General features: G+C 43.0%; 2 protein-coding genes across 3 annotated transcripts in view; both read right to left on the bottom strand.

Annotated features, from left to right (window-relative positions):
* Positions 1 to 18,589, bottom strand: part of LOC138946818 (uncharacterized) — a 59,963-nt gene extending 41,374 nt beyond the window's left edge. Inside the window, exons 1-11 of the mRNA XM_070318220.1 lie at positions 18,344 to 18,589; positions 17,530 to 17,682; positions 17,108 to 17,192; positions 12,057 to 12,203; positions 10,991 to 11,060; positions 9,810 to 9,932; positions 9,041 to 9,164; positions 7,891 to 8,043; positions 4,459 to 4,607; positions 3,616 to 3,783; positions 2,142 to 2,354 (exon numbers count right to left, since the gene is read on the bottom strand). Coding sequence (XP_070174321.1) covers positions 2,142 to 2,354; positions 3,616 to 3,783; positions 4,459 to 4,607; positions 7,891 to 8,043; positions 9,041 to 9,164; positions 9,810 to 9,932; positions 10,991 to 11,060; positions 12,057 to 12,203; positions 17,108 to 17,192; positions 17,530 to 17,682 — 1,385 coding nt within the window. The 5' untranslated portion in view covers positions 18,344 to 18,589. The remainder of the gene's footprint in view (positions 1 to 2,141; positions 2,355 to 3,615; positions 3,784 to 4,458; positions 4,608 to 7,890; positions 8,044 to 9,040; positions 9,165 to 9,809; positions 9,933 to 10,990; positions 11,061 to 12,056; positions 12,204 to 17,107; positions 17,193 to 17,529; positions 17,683 to 18,343) is intronic.
* A 1,095-nt stretch (positions 18,590 to 19,684) lies between these two features.
* LOC138947022 (multiple epidermal growth factor-like domains protein 6) overlaps positions 19,685 to 25,144 on the bottom strand; it is a 93,053-nt gene continuing 87,593 nt past the window's right edge. For both annotated transcript variants that reach the window (XM_070318454.1, XM_070318455.1), the window contains 3 exons: positions 24,298 to 24,388; positions 22,872 to 22,999; positions 19,685 to 21,352 (listed from right to left, as the gene is read on the bottom strand). In XM_070318454.1, the coding sequence (XP_070174555.1) occupies positions 21,303 to 21,352; positions 22,872 to 22,999; positions 24,298 to 24,388 (269 nt within the window). In that variant the 3' untranslated portion in view covers positions 19,685 to 21,302. The remainder of the gene's footprint in view (positions 21,353 to 22,871; positions 23,000 to 24,297; positions 24,389 to 25,144) is intronic.

Raw genomic sequence — 25,144 nt, 5'->3', positions numbered from 1 at the left:
GACCAAAATTTCAACCAATTTGGTTGAAAAATGAGGGCGTGACAGTGCCGCCTCAACTTTCACGAAAAGCCGGATATGACGTCATCAAAGACATTTATCAAAAAAATGAAAAAAACGTTCGGGGATTTCATACCCAGGAACTCTCATGTCAAATTTCATAAAGATCGGTCCAGTAGTTTAGTCTGAATCGCTCTACACACACACACACACGCACACACACACGCACACACGCACACACGCACATACACCACGACCCTCGTTTCGATTCCCCCTCGATGTTAAAATATTTAGTCAAAACTTGACTAAATATAAAAACAGCATTCATATCACATTTCATGTATCACACACAGTATCCACTAGTATAGGCCTAGGCCTACAAATATCACATTTGTCCCTGTATCATACATGCAAATAAATAGTATCACATTTTCCACGTATCACACACAATATATACATTACATAACGTACAGCAAGTTTCCATCTCCCGCGCCCCCCCCCCCCCCTCCCACACATACATATCCTCGCACGTGCGTCGACTCCATACAAATGACATCATCAGTCCATTAACTAAAATGCACAATGACTAGTAGAGGGTACATGATACACAATACGTGCTCAACTAGGCCTGCTAACTAAAATAATAACAGTAGGGCTGGGAGGAGAAGCTAAAGAACAGCAGTAGTAAAAGCAGAAGTAGGGCTGGGAGGAGAAGCTAAAGAACAGCAGTAGTAAAAGCAGAAGTAGGGCTGGGAGGAGAAGCTAAAGAACAGCAGTAGTAAAAGCAGAAGTAGGGCTGGGAGGAAAAGCTAAAGAACAGCAGTAGTAAAAGCAGAAGTAGGGCTGGGAGGAAAAGCTAAAGAACAGCAGTAGTAAAAGCAGAAGTAGGGCTGAAAGGAGAAGCTAAAGAACAGCAGTAGTAAAAGCAGAAGTAGGGCTGGGAGGAGAAGCTAAAGAACAGCAGTAGTAAAAGCAGAAGTAGGGCTGGGAGGAGAAGCTAAAGAACAGCAGTAGTAAAAGCAGAAGTAGGGCTGAAAGGAGAAGCTAAAGATAAGCAGTAGTAAAAGCAGAAGCTAGAAATAGTAGAATAACGGCAACAGCAGCAGCAGCAGCACTAGCCTAAACAGCAGCAGCAACACCAACAGCGGCAGTAACAGCATTGCAGCGGCACCACTTTGGGCAACAGTAGCAGATAATGATGTATTAATGGCCCGAGTTGCACCCAAAAGCAGAATCATAGCATTGAGCATTTTGTGTACGCTTGCTGCTGCCAGTTCTTCTCTATGTTGAGTGTTTTCTGCTCACACTTTTAACATGCACGAGTTCCAGGGTTCCTGCAGGGCAGAGCTGATACAATTCAATGAGTTTTCAAGGACTTTTCCAGGACCAAATAAATGCTTTTCAAGGACATGATTTTCCTCAAATTAATGCAAAGCACCAAGCTTACCTTCAGTTTTTCAAGTCTGCAAACTATTAGTCATTCAGTAGTTGTTTCCCTTGCCAACTTCCGGGAAGGGAAGCAACTACGGGTGACTAGTAATAGTTAGTTCGTCTACTTTCGTTTTCACTCGATCTTTTATTCTCCCAAAATGTGTGTACTGTATTTGACGAAAAAAAAGGGGGTTGCATTTTTTTTAAATAAGACAAGCTGCTGACGAAATGTATAGGCAACAATTTGGAAAAATCAAGTACTTTTCAATGACTATTTAACAAAACTCTATTTTCAAGCACTTTTCAAGGCCTGGAAAAGGTTTTCCAATTTTCAAGGAGTTTTCCAGGGTTCAAGGACTCTGTACGAACCCTGGAGTTCAATAGAGGTACTCTGCAATTTTTACAAAACAACATCTACATTTTGGTACCCGTCCAACAAGCTGCCTCGAGGTATATAGTTAGAGAAACCTAAGTCTGTTCCTTTTGCATTCGTGAGCCGATCACTGTCAGGGTGAACTTATCGTGAGAGCTTTGCGTACTACACCGTGTTTTGTGATCAAAGCAGATTCTCTACCTGGAGAGAACATTGCCCCACCTAGCCCTTCCTAGCCTGACGCCGAAATGCTTGACCCAGAGACAGAACTGGCAGGAGGCGCGCGGCAGTGGAATGGTCAGTAGACAACCTTGCCCCACCCACCCCTCCCTAGCCTTACCTCACGCTGAAATGCTTGACCCAGAGACAGAACTGGCAAGATGCTCGCGGCAGTGGAATGGTCAGCTCCTCCACCCTGCAGCCGAGCACAGCCCGGTCACCAACGTAGTACGGAAGTTCTCCGACCAGGATGACGTCAAGGGGGTTCTTCTCCACCTGGTGGTCAGGCCTGTCCGCGTAAGCGTAGCTGTTCTTGGACAGCCGGACACAGTGTCTGGAGGGAACAGAAAACACGGTGTCAGACCAAAGACTGACGGGAACAGAAAACACGGCGTCAGACCAAGGACTGACGGGAACAGAAAACACGGTGTCAGACCAAAGACTGGTGGGAACAGAAAACACGGTGTCAGACCAAAGACTGACAGGAACAGAAAACATGGTGTCAGACCAAAGACTGGTAGGAACAGAAAACACGGTGTCAGACCAAATACTGACGGGAACAAAAACACAGCGTCAGGCCAAAGACTGACGGGAACAGAAAACACGCTGTCAGACCAAAGACCGACAGGAACAGAAAACATGGTGTCAGACCAAAGACTGGTGGGAACAGAAAACACGGTGTCAGACCAAAGACTGGTGGGAACAGAAAACACGGTGTCAGACCAAAGACTGACGGGACCAGAAAACACGGTGTCAGAACAAAGACTGACGGGAACAGAAAACACGGTGTCAGACCAAAGACTGACGGGAACAGAAAACACGGTGTCAGACCAAGGACTGACGGGAACAGAAAACACGGTGTCAGACCAAGGACTGACGGGAACAGAAAACACGGTGTCAGACCAAGGACTGACGGGAACATAAAACACGGTGTCAGACCAAACACTGGTGGGAACATAAAACATGGCGTCAGACCAAAGACTGACGGGAACAGAAACCACGGTGTCAGACCAAACACTGGTGGGAACAGAAAACACGGTGTCAGACCAAGGACTGACGGGACCAGAAAACACGGTGTCAGACCAAAGACTGACGGGAACAGAAAACACGGTGTCAGACCAAAGGCTGACATGAACAGAAAACATGGCGTCAGACCAAAGATTGCCGGGAACAGAAAACATGGCGTCAAACAAAAGACTGACGGGAACAGAAAACACGGTGTCAGACCAAAGACTGACGGGAACAGAAAACACGGTGTCAGACCAAAGACTGACGGGAACAGAAAACACGGTGTCAGACCAAAGACTGACGGGAACAGAAAACACGGTGTCAGACCAAAGACTGACGGGAACAGAAAGCACGGTGTCAGACCAATGCAAGGACTGACGGGAACAGAAAACACGGTGTCAGACCAAGGACTGACTGGAACAGAAAACACGGTGTCAGACCAAAGACTGACGGGAACAGAAAACACGGTGTCAGACGAAGACGAAGAACAAGAACAAGAAGAAGAACAACAACAACAACACCAACACCACCACCACCGACAACAAAAACAAAAACATTTTTAGCAATTAAAAACATACACTTAATACCTGATCATTTTCAGAGAATTGGTTTTCGCTTGTCTGGCCTGATTTTTCTTGACTTCTTCTTTGTCCATATCCTCTTCGTCGGACGACTCCAAAGACGACTCCGGCGACTCCGACGACGAGTCAACAGAGGAGAGAGATGTCTTTGACGAAAACCGAGTCACCAGAGGTCTGAATAAGAATAGATTGATTTTCTTTTCTTTCATTTTTATTATATTTAGTCAAGTTTTGACTAAATATTTTAACATCGAGGGGGAATCGAAACGAGGGTCGTGGTGTATGTGCGTGTGTGTGTGTGTGTGTGTGTGTGTGTCTGTGTGTGTGTGTGTGTGTGTGTAGAGCGATTCAGACTAAACTACTGGACCGATCTTTATGAAATTTGACATGAGAGTTCCTGGGTATGAAATCCCCGAACGTTTTTTTCATTTTTTTGATAAATGTCTTTGATGACGTCATATCCGGCTTTTCGTGAAAGTTGAGGCGGCACTGTCACGCCCTCATTTTTCAACCAAATTGGTTGAAATTTTGGTCAAGTAATCTTCGACGAAGCCCGGACTTCGGTATTGCATTTCAGCGTGGTGGAACGCCAAATCCAGATGTTTCGCGCTGGCCACACTGACAAACAGCTCTGGAAGCCATCCCATTGACAGCTGCAATCCTGTATGTTTTCTTGTCGATAGGACGTGGTATTTGACAACGTGTGAACATATACAACAGTGCAAGTCTTTTTGAAATTACTGTTTCGGCCTATTTGGCTATGTGATACCACCACACGCTAGAGAGGAGGATAGAGGAGAAGTGACAAGTGGATAGAAGTATTTATAGCTATCATTTCTTTGCCCTTACTTGAAGCGGTTGGGCGAACGGTCCCAGTCGTACTCCACGTTGCAGTGCATGAGGTTGGGGTTGTGGTCGTTCCTCCACAGCCCTCGCCAGTAGGTCAGGGCCTTGGCGTTGGGACAAGGCCGCATGTTGTTTAGCAGCAGCTCCAATTGCTGTGGGACACCAGCAGAGCCATTTTCAAACTATGCTGTTTCCCAGAAAGCGGCGTATGACTGTCTGATTGGCGGGGGTAAAAACGGCCATACGCGTACAAGATCGTGGGAATTTCCACCCATGAACAAACAAGAAGACACTAAGCTGAGAATGAAATGATGAAGTTTGGATTCAATGTGGTCATAGGTTCCTACCTACTTTCTTAACACTTTCTACCCCACCTATGTTGACCGCGGTGTTTTTACATTTAGTCAAGTTTTGACTAAATGTTTTAACATAGAGGGGGAATCGAAACGAGGGTCGTGGTGTATGTGTGTGTGTGTGTGCGTGCGTGCGTGCGTGCGTGTGTGTAGAGCGATTCAGACCAAACTACTGGACCGATCTTTATGAAATTTTACATGAGAGTTCCTGGGATTGATATCCCCGAACGTTTTTTTCGTTTTTTTGATAAATGTCTTTGATGACGTCATATCCGGTTTTTCGTGAAAGTTGAGGCGGCACTGTCACGCTCTCATTTTTCAACCAAATTGGTTGAAATTTTCGTCAAGTAGTCTTCGACGAAGCCCGGACTTCGGTATTGCATTTCAACTTGGTGGCTTAAAAACTGATTAATGATTTTGGTCATTAAAAATCGGAAAATTGTAAAAAAAATATTTTGTTTATAAAACGATTCAAATTTACGATCATCTTATTCTCCATCATTTTCTGATTTCAAAAACATATAAATATGTTATATTTAGATTAAAAACAAGCTCTGAAAATTAAAAATATAAAAATTATTATCAAAATTAAGTAGATGTGCAACGCCAAGGCACTGCATACCCCAGCGAAAGACAAACCTCTCTCATACTCTCTCTCTTTCTTTCTCAAACACACACACACACGAACACACACACACACACACACACACACACGCACTCACACACACACACACACACACACACACACCCCAAGTCACACACGTACACACTCACTCACACGCACTCACTCACTCTCTCACACACACTTCATACACACCCCCATACGCACATATAGACAGACGGACATAAACACCTTTACAAACAAACACACATACACTTACGCACACGCACATACACCCACCCACCCACTCTCTCTCTCTCTTTCTCTCTCTCTTTTTCTCTTATACAAACAGACACACACACACACACACACACACACACACTGTACATACGCACAGACAAATACGCACATAGACAGTCGGACACACACACCTTTACAAACAAACACATATACACACTCATACACACACAAACATACACACAAACTCATGCACACACACATTAACACACACACACTCTCTCTCTCTCTCTCTCAAACACACACACACACACACACACACACACACACACACACACACACACCCCCCCCCCCCCAAGTCACACACACTCACTAACACGCACTCACTCACTCTCACAAAAAACTCACATTTACACACACACGAGTACAGACTCATGCACGCGTGCGCACACACACACACACACACACACACAAATACACACACACACACACCACACACATATACGAGTACAGACTCATGCACGCGTGCGCACACACATACACACACACACACACACACAAACACACACACACAAACAGTAACACTAACACATGTGCACAAAATGAACACAAACACACACACTGCGCGAGAGAGAAAGACGTCAGGGAGGCATGACGTCATGATGCATTAATTGACGTCAAAGACTTTCGACCGTGACGTATTCTTCTTACGCGAGCTTTATCCATAGACTTGGAAACTACGGAATTTCTACCCGTCCAAAACGGCCTTGGGTGGCGTTTGCTGAAAAAATGGGGGCGACTATTGCACCCACCGTATTTTTGTTAGTATGGTCCCAATTTTTGGTGAACTTCCATCTCCACCTGTAGCACGTAGCCGGGCACAAAGAATCCTTCTTTATCATGTATTATTCGGTATGCACATTTCTCAAGTCGATTACAGTATAGCGTTCACAGGATACCTCCAGCTTCGCTGGGATTAAATTGTCGAAATCAATTTAAAAACACTTTCATCTTATTCCTTGTTGGTTTCTGATTCCAAAAACATATAGATATGATATGTTTGGATTAAAAATACGCTCAGGAAGTTAAAACGAAGAGAGGTACAGAAAAGCGTGCTAACCTTCTTAGCGCAACTACTAAACCGCTCTTCTTGTCAATTTCACTGCCTTCGCCATGAGCGGTGGACTGACGATGCTACAAGTATACGGTCTTGCTGAAAAATTGCATTGCGTTCCGTTTCATTCTGTGAGTTCGACAGCTACTTGACTAAATGTTGTATTTTCGCCTTACGCGACTTGGTTTTTTTTTTGCCGAGACCAGCTGTGTTGCAGCAGGTCACTCAGAATTGTAGTAACTGTGTAACAACTGTGAATCAACAGAATGGAATGCAGGCGTAATATCGACGTTACAGGAAGCGACTGAAGTGACTGTGTGTACGGATATATCGGATCCGTACCAGGTCAGATAGAGCCATATGAGAGGGTACGGATATATCCGTACCGGGGAGACAATGAGTTAAGCACAGTAAGCAGCCTGGCTGTTTATATTGTGTTGATAGTGTGTGCAGGTTAAAGGATGCTGTAGTAAAACATGAGCAGATCTGTGACGGCGAAAATAATCGCATCAACGAGAGAAAAAAATGCACCCTTCAAAGCTAGTCCGAGCAATGTGGCTGGGTCTAGCCCTCAATGCCATCACATAGCCAAAGGCTGATGTGTCGGTAGAATTGTTAATACATTCCCTGATAGGTCTCACTGCCCCCCCCCCCCTCTCCCACTCCCACCCTGCCCTGACTGCTGCCGCTTGGCACTATGGATTATGGTTGAAGAGCGAAATGCAAGTAAGAAAAGCCTGACACTCATTTATGAGTTGGAATTTATTTTTGTGTTTGGTTGGAAACTGTTTCAGGTTGAAGGGCTGAGATGCGCGACGTGAAACTGGAGGGTACGCTGCAGCGGGTTTCGGATTGACTGGCATTGAAATATGTTGTGATTTCAACCAATAAGATCCCACAGCTGGTTCCCACCCACAGGAGCTTGTATCAAATCGCCGGTCGATCATTATTTACAGTCCACTACTACGACATACTACTAGTACTATTATAGTACTAGTAGTATGTCGTAGTAGTGGACTGTAAATAATGATCGACCGGCGATTTGATACAAGCTCCTGTGTTCCCACCCAGTTGGTTGGCGCATGGCACCCAGTTTTGTTTCGTTCCCCTCGGCCCAGGGGATGGCTCACCTGAAGAATAGCCGCCACAACGGCCGCCGTCAGCTGAGTGAAGGGGAAGAAGTTCGCAAAGAACTGTTTCAAAAAGTCCTCATCGGCTATCAGCTTGCCCAGGAACGTGTTTGCCATCACGAAGACAGACATGGTGGACATCAACAGGGTGGTCTGAAACGTCAAAAAATAACACCGTTGATAACAATATATCGTCTGAAACGTCCAACAATGACACCGTTGATAACAATATATCGTCTTCTTCTTTTCTTGTCGTTCGCTGTTAGATCGTCAGTCCGGACTGCAGGGCGAAACGTGCTGTCCTCTCCAAGTCCTCTCTGGGGCCGTATAGCTTCTTTTGTAGCGCTGTCTCCTCTGGCCAGGTGGTGTCCCTCAGAGCACTGTGGTCTGGATACGCCTGCAGGATGTGCTCTGCTGTCTGATTCTTGCCACACGGACATAAGGGGGAGGGAACTAGCTTATATCGTCTGACGTGCAACAATCACACAGTTAATAACGCGGTCTCGGAGGAACACTGTCTTGATCTGTGTAAAATGTCATATTCTGGTCAAAAATACAAATGTGACCCTCCACCACAAAATGAGTCGCATGTCACCTCGCGCGGTTCTGCGCTGGGCTTAATATAAGCCCGGGGAGTGTCTGGTAACAGTGTGAGGGTCACCTTAGTCACAGGCTTATAACGCAAACAGTTTTCGCTCTTTTCTAAAACGGTTTTCACCACTGGATAGAGCATAAAAAACTCTTTAGGAAAATGTAAAAATATGAAAATCATGCAAAGGTGACATGCGACTCATACCGTCGTGGAGGGTCACAAATAACGTATAAGATTTTTTCGATCTCCCAGGTCAGCTTATGTGCTGACCTGCTAGTGCCTTATCCCCTTCGTGTGTACACGCAAGCACAAGACCAAGTGCGCACGTAAAAGATCCTGAAATCCATGTCAGAGTTCGGTGGGTTATAGAAACACGAAAATACCCAGCATGCTTCCCCCGAAAACGACGTTTGGCTGCCTGAAAGGCGGGGTAAAAACGGTCATACACGTAACAATTGACACGTGCAAAACCATGAGTGAACGTTGGAGTTTCAGCCCATGAACGAAGAAGAAGAAGAAGAAGAAGAAGAAGAAGAAGGGGAAGAAGAAGTTGAGTACCTGAGAAAAGAAGACGAAGATGATGTTGGTGAAAGTGGTAAAGACACCAACTCTCGCCGGATGAAAGAAGGGCGCTGTCAACTGGTGATGCCGAACAAACAGCTTGAATATCGACACTTCTTCCCTGCAATGTGAACATCATTTGACTATGTATCCTTCCATTCCGTTGGGTTAAGGCAATGTGCGGCAGTGAATTTGGCTAAAATGGGTCATTTTGCCTATTTTTTGATTTTCACAGATTTACACTTTAGAATGTGTCTACTTTCATGTTTCATACTTGAACTTATCTAAACTAACATGGTTATGCTATGTGTATGCAGTACAATTGCCTTTTGAAATCCTACCCAATCTTGTTTGTGTTCCTTTGGATCGATTAGTGTGGGAATACTAAACGACATGTGACATTGCAAAAGCAGAGGGATGCTGGCCGCTTTTAGAAGTACTTGTTTTTGTCAAAATGTGATCTGCTACACGTACACCTTGACAAAGAACATGTTGGTTCCCTTCAAATAATAAAGCACTGTCTCTCAGTCTCGGTTTCTGTGTGTGTGTGTGTGTGTGTGTGTGTGTGTGTGTGTGTGTGTGTGTGTGTGTGTGTGTGTGTGTTTGTGTGTGTGTGTGTGTGTGTGTCTCTCTCTCTCTCTCTCTCTCTCTCTCTCTCTCTCTCTCTCTCTCTCTCTCTCTCTCTCTCTCTCTCTCTCTTTCTGTGTTCATAAATCTGTCAGCCTATATTATGTTTATCTTGTCTGCGTTCCATTTAGCACTCTACCTGGCTCCTTTAAGCAGGTAGTAGGTTTGTGTTGTCGTCTCTTCGGCTTCCAACCCTTGCTCCACCGTGATGGCCCAGCGTTCGCGGGAAGTCGACTTCATAACTTCCACGAAACAAGGTCGCCTGCACACATACGCAGGAGAAAAGGAGAAACGATTATATTGTACTTAGAAGCAGACCATCTGAAAGAAATAGCGAAACGTTGATCAGTTACAGGAGTGAAACGTGAGAATCTTTCAAATCCGAACAGAAATACCTACAATACAGAGGGGGGGGGGGGGGGGGGGTGTGTGTGTGTGTGGGGGGGGGGGGGGGCAGCAGTTGTCGAAAGAGATTGTGACCAGTGATAGGAAAATGTGACCCTCCACCACGGAATGAGTTGCATCTCACCTTTTCATGATTTTTATATTTTTACATTTTCTAAACGAGATTTTGAAGCTCTATCCAGTGGTGAAAACCGTTTTAGAAAAGAGCAAACACTTTTTGAGTTATAGGCCTGTGACTAAGGTGATTCTCACACTGATACCTTACACCCCCCCGAACGTATATTAGGCCTAGCGCAGAACCCTGCGAGGTGACATCCGACTCATTCTGTGGTGGAGGGTCACAAATGTGTTAAACTGGGTAATTTTAACAACAGCAGTTGTCGAAAGAGATTGTGACCAGTGATAAGAAAATGTGACCCTCCACCACGGAATGAGTAGCATCTCACCTTTTCATGATTTTTATATTTTTACATTTTCTTAAAGAGATTTTGAAGCTCTATCCAGTGGTGAAAACCGTTTTAGAAAAGAGCAAAAACTTTTTGAGTTATAAGCCTGTGACTAAGGTGATCCTCACACTGATATCTTACACCCCCCGCATGTATATTAGGCCTAGCGCAGAACCCTGCGAGGTGACATCCGACTCATTCTGTGGTGGAGGGTCACAAATGTGTTAAACTGGGTAATTTTAACAAATGTAAATAGAACATAAAACAGATGTCAATCTCAAGACAGAAAGAAAGATAGAAAGTGCGGAGATTAAAAAAAACCAGTAAGGAACATGTTAACAAGTAATAACATTATATCATCAAAGTAACGGTGATTGTGTTCCTGGATCCTTGTATTCGTAAAATTCTACTGAAAGAAATAAACAAGAAACGACACAGGGGACAGTTCAGTCACGACAACGATTCTTACCAGTTTGCTATCTCTCGGTCGCTGTAGTTGAAAAGTGTAAAGCGGATTTGTCTAACTTCACCGATGTCCACTGAAAACAAGAAGAGCAAACGCTCGATCGAGTCACTTTCGCAGTTCTGAATATTATATGAGGCATCAGATGGACAGGAAGAAATTGCTATTCACAACACAATGAGTCACGTTCACATAAAATTTGAGCCCGGTCACTTTTATAGTTTCCGAGAAAACCCAACGTTAAGTTGTGTGTTGCCGAACAGAAAAGGCTAGTTATCTCCCTTGTTTTTCTGATAACGTTCGTAAAAGGCTACAGATGTAAATACTTTGATGTAAAGAATAATCCTACAAAGTTTCAATCACATCCGATGAACTTTGTCAAAGATATAAAATGTCTAATTTTTCCTTTGACGCTGACCTGTGACCTTGAAAAAGGTCAAAGGTCAACGAAACCATCGTTAAAGTGTAGAGGTCATTGGAGGTCACGACCAAACAAAATATGAGCCCGATCGCTTTGATAGTTTCCGAGAAAAGTCCAACGTTAAGGTGGTGTCTACGGACGGCCGGCCGGACAGACTAACACTGACCGATTACATAGAGTCACTTTTTCTCAAGTGACTCAAAAAGTGTTGGTTAACATAACACTCAACTCTTCTTTCTTTGTCTTCAATCAAAGTGTCTATCCATGAATTAACGAACAAGTCCCGTCTGTACATCCATTTATCCAACCTCCCACCAATATATTTGTGCATTAGTTCAATTATTCCTTGATGAATCAATCAGTCTTTTACTCTTCATTTATTTACTCACTAACTCGCGCATCTGGCGCCCCCCCCCCTTCTACCATCACCCCCACCACCCACCCCAAATCCAATCAAACACCCTTCCCTACCCATTCCCGACCCCTCCCCCCCCTCACCCTTCCACCTCTCAAAACACACACACACACACAGACACACACACACACACACACAGACAGACAGACAGACAGACACACACACACACACACACACACACACACACACACACACACACACACCTTAGTATTGTCATATTCATTCAAAACACTTACTTGGAGTGTACAGGATAAAAATATCGACATGAGCGCGATGCAAGATCTTCTGTCTCATGAATTTCTGAGTGAGGGTGAAGCGCTTGCTGTCGCAGTACGTCCCAATCAGTTGAACAGCGACGCGGGCCCCGTCTGTCAAACCTGCTCCTGCAAACAAAAAATAAACAAGAAGGGAAAAGCCCATACGACTCACATGCTTGACCTTGACCTTTACATGACCTTGACCTTCAGGGTCAAGGTCAAATAACTAAACCTAGCAATGACATCATACACTAAGAACTGCTTTACACACTTTTCCTACCAAAATACATGTGACCTTGACCCAAGGTCAAGGTCACCCAAGGTCATGCAACACAAAGCTGTTATTTCAATACATAGGAAGTACAATGGTGCTTATTGGCTCTTTCTACCATGAGATATGGTCACTTTTAGTGGTTCACTACCTTATTTTGGTCACATTTCATAAGGGTCAAAGTGACCTTGACCTTGATCATATGTGACTAAATGTGTCTCATGATGAAAGCATAACATGTGCCCCACATAATTTTTAAGTTTGAAACAGTTATCTTCCATAGTTCAGGGTCAAGGTCACTTCAAAATATGTATACAATCCAACTTTGAAGAGCTCCTGTGACCTTGACCTTGAAGCAAGGTAAACCAAACTGGTATCAAAAGATAGGGCTTACTTTGCCCTATATATCATATATAGGTGAGGTATTGAATCTCAAAAACTTCAGAGAAAATGGGAAAAATGTGAAAAATAGCTGTTTTTTAGACAACATTTATGGCCCCTGCGACCTTGACCTTGAAGCAAGGTCAAGATGCTATGTATGTTTTTTGGGGCCTTGTCATCATACACCATCTTGCCAAATTTGGTACTGATAGACTGAATAGTGTCCAAGAAATATCCAACGTTAAAGTTTTCCGGACGGCCGGACGGACGGACGTCCGGACGGGGGGGACGGACGGACGGACGACTCGGGTGAGTACATAGACTCACTTTTGCTTCGCATGTGAGTCAAAAATCAAACTGGGTTTACTTCGTGAGATCATCAAACCCTAAAAGTGTGCACAGTTTTAAGGGTCTAGCTTGAAAAACTTCCGAGATAACCTCAACGTTAATTGTTTTGGTCCACGGCCGGACGGAATACTAAGACTCACCTAGTTCTCCGACAACACGGTGTGGGAGACGTTCCGCCATGCGTAAAAAGCTCTGAGGCGGAAGTGTTCCAGCTCTGATGCGCCACTTTTTCGCAGTCGGCGGCTTAGATCGATCACAAATGTAGGCGTCTAAGGCAGAGTTCCACTCTAATTTTTGGTTTGTAACGTTCACAAATGCATTGGGTATTACCAAATGTAGGCAACTTGATGCTACGATGACTAGATATCGCAATAATTAATCATTTATGTCAAAAAGTGGAGATTTTTGTGCATTTTCGTGGTTATGCTCGATACAGACCATCAAAACCCTAATGGAGAGCTGAAGCAATGCAAAAGCAATGTTTTGGCGTCAAAAAAATTCAGATTGTTCCTAGATTTTTCTCAAAATTAATTAACTCGTTTAATCGATGTGCCAGCTCTGAGCAATAGCGAAATGGGCGGAGCTTAGGTTTGTTCCAGCTCTGACGCGATTCGCAAAACGGACAAAATAAGGCCCGTATAGATGAAATATGTACTCGTGCTGATAGAATAGCATATTTAACATTTCCTATAAGTGGATATCATCAAAGTGGTGAAATGTGCATGTTATGCGGCAAAAACGAAATGTCCCAGCTCTGAGGTGTTTGATCGGCAAAATGTTCTAGCTCTGAGCATATGTTGAAAATGTTCCAGCTCTGAGCAAATATTACCAGGTGTAGGCCTATCTCATACTGCATTGGAAATACATTTTTAAAAACAACAAAATAAATAAAGAAAGTAATAAAGAAATAGCGAGTTCAAAACAGTTGCTGACAGGTTTGTTGGCGCCTCTAAGTCAGTAAACATTTGGGACCCAATTTATTTTAAAATTTAGTTTTTTCCCCATTACCTTTTTGATGATAATTATGTTGTTTCACCCATATACTGTTTAAGTAATATGATTTCTTTTTTCAGCTAAATGCACACACAAAAAGGAATATGGGGAATATGTGAGATGTGAAAACTGCTAGAAACGAGAAGACAGCATCATTAATGCGTCCTTACATTGTCAAAAAGAACACACAGAAGAAACTTTTAAAGTGTACAAACCTTTTCTCTGTCAAAATGAAGGCAAAAAGAGGTACCACCTTCGTAATTGTCAATATCAAGTCAAACCAGACAAAAGGGTAGAAAATGTTGATTTTGATGCTGAGGGTTGCATAACCAGGAACAGGAAATCTACAACTGAAACTGGTCCACAACCATCTTCTCTACATACAGAACAAAATGATTTGATTGACGAGTTGGTTAGTAGCCTACAAAAGGTACATTCGGTATTAAATCAAAAAGGTGATGCTGATGCGTGTGTCAAGTTTTTGAGAAATGTCTACTGCGATTCATTTGCACTTGACATCCTTTTGTACAAACTCTTCCTTGATACTGTACGCTGGTATAATCTGGAGTTCAAATCAACCATGAGGTACACATCTGATGTGATGAAATGTTTAGACCGCTGGTTATAAACTCTTCCGTGAGATGTTTCTGTATGTCATGGGTGGATACAAACACACTAACCAGAATAATACAGATGTCTGTGAAGCTGCGATGACATGTGGTGACGTCATCAATTGTGCATGCACTGACGTTCAGATGTTGCAAAGTTTTTACAGACTGAAAAAGCTGAGTGCCAAAAACCGGGTCTAATGTTGTTGAATGTTGACAATTTCAGAGCACAACACACTGACAAATCGTACAAACTGTGTGCAGATGGTACATAGACGGTGCAGGGATTCGGTTGGAAGTGTGGGGAGGTTGACCTTATTGTCGGTCATGCTCAGTCTTGATGTTTGTAGAATGGTACCCATTGCGTTCTTAAGACCCTGCACTTTCATTTGATATCATGCTCACTGTATATATCAAACACGTGACATTCGCTCATAAATGTAGTAATTAGCTTTTCCGATTGAGGCATGTGGAACTTGGCAGTAAGGAAAATATCACTGCAACAGTTGATCTACATCATTATGCACCCGTGTACGTATGTTTGGTTTTGATTATCTGCTGGAGGAAGTAGATAATTTGAAAATATAAAATGCAACAGGCGGCCATAATTGATATTTTGCTAATATCTACTTCCTCTAGCAGAAAATCAAAACCACACATACGTTCACGCAGAGACTATAGAGTATACTCTACAGTCTCTGGTTCACGGCTGGATATGATGTAAACAAACTGTTGCGGCGATACCCTCCTCACTGCCAGGTTAGATTTAGCAACACTGTATGTACCTTAATCGGGAAAAGCTAATCACTTCATTTATAAGCGAATGTCACGTGTTTGGTCTATCTAATTACAGTGAGCTTCATTTTAAAGGAAAGTGCAGAGTCTTAGGAACACAACGGTCCAAAATCAAGAGTACTGGTCAAGAAACAAACACACGCGAAGCAATAACTGTGACTGTGGTACCTAACTGCTTAATCTATCTCCACCTTAAACAGGCTTTTGCGTATGGATGCATTTTGCATGCAGATGTTTACATTTGGTATTGAACGGAATATTTCAAATTGAGAGGATGCAACATACTGTAAAGAATAATTGGAAATTGCTTTAAAACAGCAACGTAGTACATTAAAAGTTTAAGGAATATCTCATTACGAAGTATATGAAATGTTCTATGTTGATTTTGCATTTACATCTTTCACAGTGCTCAGTTACAGAGCAGTCGAAAAAAAATGCTGAGAGCCGGAACATTTTTAACATGTGCTCAGAGATAGAACATTTTGCCGATCAAGCACCTCAGAGCTGGAACATTTTGGTTTTGCCGCATAACATGCAGATTTCACCACTTTAAATGCATCCACTGATAGGAAGTATTAAATATATATGCTATTCTATTAGCAGGAGTACATATTTCATCTTTACGGGCCTTATTTTGTCCGTTTTGCGAATCGCGTCAGAGCTGGAACAACCTACGCTCCGCCCATTTCGCTATTGCTCAGAGCTGGCACATCGATTAAACGAGTTAATTAATTTTGAGAGAAATCTAGGAGCAATCTGAATTTTGTTTGTTTACACCAAAACATTGCTTTTGCATTGCTTCAGCTCCCCATTAGGGTTTTGATGGTCTGTGTTAGTCTGTATCGAGCATAACCACGAAAATGCACAAAAATCTCCACTTTTTGACATAAATGATCAATTATTGCGATATATATTTATTGTAGCATCTAGTTGTCTACATTTGGTAATACCCAATGCATTTGTGAACGTTACAAACCAAAAATTATAGTGGAACTCTGCCTTAGACACCTACAATTGCGATCGATCTGAGCCGACTGCAAAATAAGTGGCGCATCAGAGCTGGAACACTTCCGCCTCAGAGTTTTTTACGCATGGAACGTCACCCACACCGTGGACAAGGGAAACAACTGCTGCAAAGTGGATTTTGGCTTGCTGGAATTGAATTGCCTCCCCTTTAATACCACTCGGAATTTGGATGGATGTATAGACCACAGTCGTATAGACTAGACATAGCATATAATTATGTGGTTTTTTTTTCTTTCTGTTACTTGAATTCGTATATTTACGTTTTGTTCCGCAGTCAAAGATTTGATGTGATTAATTTCGTGATTTGTCTCCAGGCAAAACAATAATGCAGCTAATGAAAATAACTGGTATGAATGTGCTCTTCATGAGGATTCGTAGCAAGTGATTCGTTTTGCCCTATTGATGACACATTCGAGATCAAGTGTCCACTCTAATAAAGATAATTGCAAAGATTTGCATACATTAATTACAGTAACCGGGGAAAGCTTTAACAACGTTTGTTCTTGACATATTTGATGTCCTTTTCTGTTATCTATATATTCATTTCATGTGTGGCAGTGTTGGTTCAAACTTAGTCAGGGCATTGCGTTAATTATATTCAGACGTACCTATTTTGTACGAAGTTTTCAGCAAGATACTGTATTCGTGTACATGCGCATCCGTATCAGGCTTGGCCAACTGAATCACGATCGACTGAATAAAAACGATAGGAAAAATACACATCGTTTTCAAACACAAATTCACACGCACAAAGAAGACACAAAAATAACCCCCACCAAACACGCACGCACGCACTCATGCGGGCTGGTACGCACGCGAGCAGGAACACACGCACGAACGCCTGCCCACACACACACACATATATATGCACGCGCATGCACGCAGGTACACACACACACACACACATATGCACGCGCATGCACGCAGGTACACACACACACACAAACACACGCACACACTCACACGCACACACACACACACACAAACATACACACACTGGCATAAAATCAAGGGAACGGTTCTCACGTACGTAGCTTCGTTTTCTGATCAACGCGAGCATGAAAATGAGGACAAAGAGCGCTGTCGTGATGCTTCCCAGGTAAAGGGTGAAGAAATTCTGCGGTTTTCCCACGTCGAAGACAAAGCGCACAATATTTGGCTTTGCGGTTTCGTTGGAAGCCATCTTAAGAAATGTGAGAATTGAAACAAGTCGGATAAAAGAAATCATATCAAATTAACTGAGAAGAGAGAGAGAAAGAGAGAGAGAGAGAGAGAGAGAGAGAGAGAGAGAGAGAGAGAGAGAGAGAGAGAGAGAGAGAGAGACAGACAGACAGACAGAGAGAGAGAGAGAGAAATACAGGCACACAGAGAGACACATACACACAGAGACAGAGAAAAATAGCCTGGAAAGAGAGACAGAAACAGATAAAAAGAGATAGAGAGAGAGAGAGAGAAAGAAAGAGAGAGAGAGAAACACAGAGAGGGTGTGTTTGTGAGAGAGATAGAGAGAGAAAGCTCAGTAGAGAGAGAGAGAGAGAGAGAGAGAGAGAGAGAGAGAGAGAGAGAGAGAGAGAGAGAGAGAGAGAGAGAGAGAGAGAGAGAGAGAGATGCAGACATATACAACCACACTATCATCAGGAACACATGCATACAGATGTGCATACAAATATGTACAAAACAAACACATTTATTAACAGACAGACAAAAAGACAGACAAACAGGCAGGCAGACAGACATATAACACTATTTGCCCCGTAGAATCAGCTGTGTGTTTGCGCTGTGGAATAACTCTCGTGTCAACAGAGTATCTTGTCTTCACCAGCTATAATAATAGTCCCACTTACCTTGAGAAATGTCAGCAAGGCTGCAGTGCATCTGATGATTCTATGGAGTTCGCAGTGTGTCTTCTTTCGTCTTCGGTCACTGGCGATTTATTTGAATGCTAAGGCAAAACCTTCTTTATCAGGATGCGAATAGAGAATGGTCCTTCTTTTCCCAAATGAAATCACAGACACTTACAACTATGAAGAACAAAGAACGTACTGCTCTGAAACAGTTTGAACACGTTTCATTATCCTCGTGAGTTACAATTTGCTTAGTCTGTCTGCATTGATATGACGTCAATCGAGCGCTTTCGTAATACTGAAATAACGTCATTAGACAAGATGGCAGCTGCCGCGTGAAGGGAATGGGTTCACATGAACTTCAACAATATTTCATGAGTTTTTAAGCAATGCGTGATAAATTCTTCGTGTGCGGGATAACCCTGTCGAATTTTTTTTACCTATCTATTTCTACTAATTTGGTGACGAACACGCAAAGGGCAGACGTTCACTTCTAAAGATCGGAAAGTCGTGATCGCGACTTGCAGGACCCTGTGACCCCACACCCAGCATAATGAACATACACAATGTGAAGGCCATACGGTTTGTGTGTGTGTGGGGGGGGGGGGGGGCAGAACTTCTGGTTAGAAAACACGTAGATAAAACAAGTGGAAACTTTAGTACAACATGGACTGTATCGAAAGACCTCTCAGCACACAGCCCCTGTAACACCGTAACACAGCTGCAGCCACTCACTTTGCAAACGTCCTCGCATAACATACGCACATGTATGCTAAATCGCGTGGGTAACAAAATTATTTCACCCTTTTCGATTATTCTTCCCGCAAAGACAGCGACAAATTTCCTAAACCTTTTCAGCTTGGAAAAAAACGAGGAGTGATTACGTACCGTTGTCTTAAAAAAACAAGACGTAATGATACATTTGATGCGACTGCGACGACCCTTTTCTGAATTTTTGTCTAAAAGAAGCGGAAGACCAACACCCCCCCCCCCCCCCCCCTTTCCCACAATTGCGAAAGCCGAGACTAATAATGGCGGCCACTATGCGCAAAGTCCCAACCTACTGCAAGTCCTGACTGAATAGCCAACAGAATGACTTCCTGGTGCAGCTACTGCATTTATTTCAATGTCAAATGCGCGCGGACACACACACACATACACACACACACACACACACACACACACACACACACACACACACACACACACACACACACACACACACACTCACACACACATAAAAAACAGACAGACAGAAAGATAGAGGGACAGACAGAGGATAGTCATTTTTTTCTTTCAACCGGTATCTGCTTGCATATGAAGCACATTTTGACATAGAAATCAATTTATGGCTTTATTACAAACATTTATTAAATCAATGCCAAAACACAAAATGTAACGGTACACAAAATAAAAACACACAAGCGATACACAGAGAAAAGTAATCACCTGTTTTACAACCACGCACACAATATAACATAAGCAAGAGACGAACATAATCGATTGGCAACCTAAACGTGCATATATATAAATACTGTCAAGCATGCACCTTCACAATCACACACACACACACACATACACACAAACGCACGCACGCACACACACACACGCACGCACACACACACACGCACGCACACACACACACACACTCACTCACACACACACGCACCAACACACACAGACACACAGACACAGACACACACACACACACACACACACTCGCACACATACCGACAAAAACATACTAAAATCTACATCAGAAACAGAGCGAGCAGAGAAACAACACATGGATGGCACACCAGCAACAAAATGTTTTGCTGAACAGAATGTCCCCACACTGATACTTAGTAGGCAACAAACAAACAAAAATTGTTTAGGTTAACCCGACCGACCCTACAACTTTTGTTTCATTTCTCAAAACAAACAAAAAACCTGTTGGCACATTTTGCGAACCGTACCGAGACTAAGGGAAGTAACCTCCTTTAACATCAACTGAATTAAATTTTTACAAAATTTAAAAATAAAAAGCCGACCTACCGACCCTATCTTTTTTGGTCACGTTACTGTAAACCAAACCGGCACGGTTGGCCTAGTGGTAAGGCGTCCGCCCCGTGATCGGGAGGTCGTGGGTTCGAACCCCGCCCGGGTCTTACCTAAGACTTTAAAATTGGCAATCTAGTGGCTGCTCCGCCTGGCGTCTGGCATTATGGGGTTAGTGCTAGGACTGGTTGGTCCGGTGTCAGAATAATGTGACTGGGTGAGACATGAAGCCTGTGCTGCGACTTATGTCTTGTGTGTGGCGCACGTTATGTCAAAGCAGCACCGCCCTGATATGGCCCTTCGTGGTCGGCTGGGCGTTAAGCAAACAAACAAACAAACCGTAAACCAACATATATTTTTGTTGGGCCTTATATTACTTTGTTACCAATTCCTTCGTGACACTTTTGATTTCCACTTCAAAATACAGGAAAAACACAAAACAACGGAATAAATCATTCATAATTAAACGAAATATATCAGTGTCGTACATTGCCTGTATATTGCCTGTCAACTATGATCAAAATTGCAAGTTAACACAATGATTGCATCCGTTTCCTTTCAGCAAAGACAGCTTTGTACTTAAAACCTACGTGTACCTCTGTGCAGACTCGCTCTTCTTCTTCGTTCATGGGCTGAAACTCCCACGTTAACTCATGTTTTTGCACAAGTGGGTTTTTACGTGTATGACCGTTTTTACCCCGCTATTCAGGCAGCCATACTGGGTATTTTCGTGTTTCAGTAGTCCACCGAACTCTTACATGGATTACAGGATCATTTCCGTGCGCACTTGGTCTTGTGCTTGCGTGTACACACGAACGGGGGGGGGGGGGGGGGGGGACTACAGAAATTAAAAACATAAATGCGAAACGGAGTGAAGTCACTATTGCCGGTGACTGACCAAGCGAGGAACCTGGCCATATCAGGCGGTAGAATAAGGCGTCACAGGCAGTGAGTCTGATCGAGATATACCTGTCAAATGATACAAAAAAATATATCAGTAAAGCAAAGACCAAACAAAATGGTACATACTATGCTTCATCCAAACACGACATATTTACCATAAAGCCACGTAGCGAAGTAATATAATAGGCCTACATGTGCTAAAATGGAGAAAATCACCACAGGTCCAAAACCTGAGGTTATGACGCTAATAGCCTAAACTCTGCCAAAACGTACTACTCAGTATTTGACAGTTTGAAAATAATTCGTGTGAGTTATTTTATTACAAATGTATGGTTCTAGGAACAACCAAGCTATCCTTCTACAAAAGTTAAAATCGCAAAAAGTGCAGAAAGTATATTTTAGTGTAATTATGCTTTGTCAAACGAAATTTTCTGACAAAAAAAAGATATTCATGATTTAGGGGGTATATCTCTTATAAGGCATGACAATTGTACTGTTGAAGAGAAAACAGTTAACAGCTTGCAGCAACTCAAAGCCAGGTCAATTACCCTCCACTACGTATACATTTTGGAGAGATGCACCTTACAGAACTCTTTCAGTGAAACTACAAAATCAATAAACAAACAGAATGCCAACGTTCCAAAATTTAGAATAAAAAAACAAGAAAGGTAGCTTGTTGGAACGTTTGTTATTGACAAAACAATACATTCACAGATATTTCGACCCAACGGTCAAACAAATATTCACACAAAACTTATCTTGATAGAATCAGTTTACGCCCACTCGTCAGGAAGCCGAGCGAATGAATGATTGTATGATGAAATGAATGACGTAGAAAGAGAATGACGCAGAAAGCGAATTCTATCAAGATAAGGTTTGTGTGAATATTTGTTTGTCTGTTCACTCAAAAGACCGCGTTGGATCGAAATATCTGTGAATGTATTGTTTTGTCAATAACAAACGTTCCAACAACCTACCTTTCTTGTTGTTTGATACAAAACAATATAAAGGCTACAACGAAACGACGTTACGCAACACCAGAAATAAGAAACTGAAGGCACAAGTGCATGACGTAGTTACGAAATACCGACTGGTGTTTCTTTTACAGTGTTCATCTAGCTTGCTACGGGTTGGAAAATATTTGTTTGTCTCTATATCTTCGTACTTGCAGTGTACTGTTTTCGGGATAAGTACTGTTTCGGTGAAGCATGTTTTCGGTGTTGAGCGGGACTGCTTTGACCAAAAGTTGCGCATAGCTGCTGGTAGGTGGCGCACTGACGATCGGTCTCCGTGGAATCTTTAGACATTGAGCTTTCAGAAAATATATAGTTATTGACTATACAAAACCGGTGCCTTAAAATCGTCCCAAAACCTTAGCTAGCCGCTCCACTATTAATAGGCGTTTTTGGATAGAGGAGAAGGAGGGCACAGAACGTCTGACGTAAAATGGAGCGTGGATACAAGACAATAATACAAGGCAATAATACAAGACAATAGTACAAGACAATAATACAAGACAATAATACAAGACAACAATGCAAGACAATGATACGACCCTTTCCGTCTGGGAGAAAAACCCACTTACGTTCATGAGGTCGAAATGACCTTGTGAAGAATGGGTCACGTGATTTGCCTGAGCGGAAGTCACGTGCTTTGTTGACAGCGCGCTGCAGTCGTCTGATGTTGGTGGTTCCGAACCGCTCGTACAAGTCTCTGAAAGATGCAGCAGTTCTTTATAATACAGTGGCAGCGGGAGATAGAATAGTATGGGGTGGGTTGTGGGTGGGGGCGAGGGTGGAAGTCATCACTTTAAAAACTTACAACATAGTGAAGTCGGTTCTTAGTTTGTTGGCAATATGATGTGTAAGTAAAAAGGTACATCACGGACATACTTAACACCCGCACGATCGAATCAGGAAAGGAACATACGAGCGAACAAGCGGTGGAATTTAAAAACGAAAAGAGCAAACGAATGAACACACATATTCCATGCAGTCATCGTCGTCGTCGTTGTTGTTTGAGGTGGTGATGGTGGTGGAGGGGCAGCATAATACTGAGACTCTTCTTCTTCTTCTTCAGAGTCCATGCACGAGTCGCGTTTTGCACGAGTGGGAGTTTACGTGTATGACTGTTTTCCCCGCCATTTAGGCAGTCATACTCCGTTTTCGGGGAATGCATGGATATCTTCGTGTTTGTTAAACCCAACGAACACTGGCATGGACTACAGGATCTTTTCTGTGCGTACTTGGTCTTGTGCTTGCGTGTACACACGAAGAACGATAAAAGGCACCAGCAGGTCTGTACATGAGTTGACCTGAGAGATCGGACAAAATCTCCACTCTTAAGCCTGTTCTTAACTGGGCGAAGTCGACCACGCGAAGTATGATTCGCAAAGCTGGCCGCACGGAGATTTAGCACTGAGTTTTTGGTCAAAAGACTTCGCGAAGTCGACTTCGGGCTCGACGAAGGACCGTTTTTAAGCAACCAGACGCAGCCAGTATTCCAACCCCGTTTGAGAGACAATAAGATACCAATCTGGCCGTATTACTTTGCTGGCTCTGATATATCTATCAACCCCGTTTGAGAGACAATAATATACCAATCTGGCCGTATTACTTTGCTGGCTCTGACATATCTATCAACCCCGTTTGAGAGACAATAAGATACCAACCTGGCCGTATTACTTTGCTGGCTCTGACATATCTATCAACCCCGTTTGAGAGACAATAAGATACCAATCTGGCCGTATAACTTTGCTGGCTCTGACATATCTATCAACCCCGTTTGAGAGACAATAATATACCAATCTGGCCGTATTACTTTGCTGGCTCTGACATATCTATCAACCCCGTTTGAGAGACAATAAGATACCAACCTGGCCGTATTACTTTGCTGGCTCTGACATATCTATCAACCCCGTTTGAGAGACAATAAGATACCAACCTGGCCGTATTACTTTGCTGGCTCTGACATATCTATCAACCCCGTTTGAGAGACAATAAGATACCAACCTGGCTGTATTGCTTTGCTGTCTCTGACATATCTCGTGGATGATCATGGCGGTGATGGCTAGGAAGAACCCCGTGAGAATCAAGGCCACACCTGCCAAGACATTAGAGAGGACGGATAGACGAATTCGGGAAATAATCCTGTTGGGTTTGTATGGCTGATGGGGTCTATGTCGACCCAAAGAGTGGGATTCCCTGTAGGTGGAGTTCCTGTAGAGGGGTTCCCTGTATATGTTACAGTAAATTCATCAAACCAGTAAATTTGTAAATTTACTGAAATTTTCAGTAAATTTGTAAATTTCCTGGGTGTCAAACTCAGTAAATTTGTAAATTTCCTGAATTTTTCAGTAAATTGGTAAATTTACGGAGTGAATTTACAAATTGACTGGTTTGATGAATTTACTGTAACATATACAGGGAATCCCACAGGTTAGAGTTTTTCAATAAAACTTGCAAACCATACTCGAATTTCTAAGAATTATCACTAAAGATCGAAAAACATCAAATTCCACCGATGTCGCTAAGCATCACGTGACTTTCAGCGATATCAGCGAAACACTACTGGAACTAGACCCTGTGGGATTCCCTGTTTACAGGACATCCCCCTACAGGAACTCCACCTACAGGGAATCCCACTCTTTTGGTCGACATAGACCCCATCAGCGTTTGTATGGGTTGTGAAAGAGTGAATACTCCTGCTTTTAGTGAGGCAAGCTTTCTACACGTGTTGCTTCTCCACGTGTTTCAGACACACCCCTCGCTAGTTAGTGACTGGCCTATTATGTCACGTGAGAAAGTTTCACTCACTAAAAGCAAGAGTATTCAACCTTTCCAACCTACACAAACCCGT

The sequence above is a fragment of the Littorina saxatilis genome, linkage group LG14 (assembly GCF_037325665.1).
Source record: "Littorina saxatilis isolate snail1 linkage group LG14, US_GU_Lsax_2.0, whole genome shotgun sequence".
Taxonomy (NCBI): Eukaryota; Metazoa; Mollusca; class Gastropoda; order Littorinimorpha; family Littorinidae; genus Littorina; species Littorina saxatilis.
The sequence above is the reverse complement of the archived record's forward strand: the minus strand, read 5'-3'. Positions and strand labels throughout refer to the sequence as shown.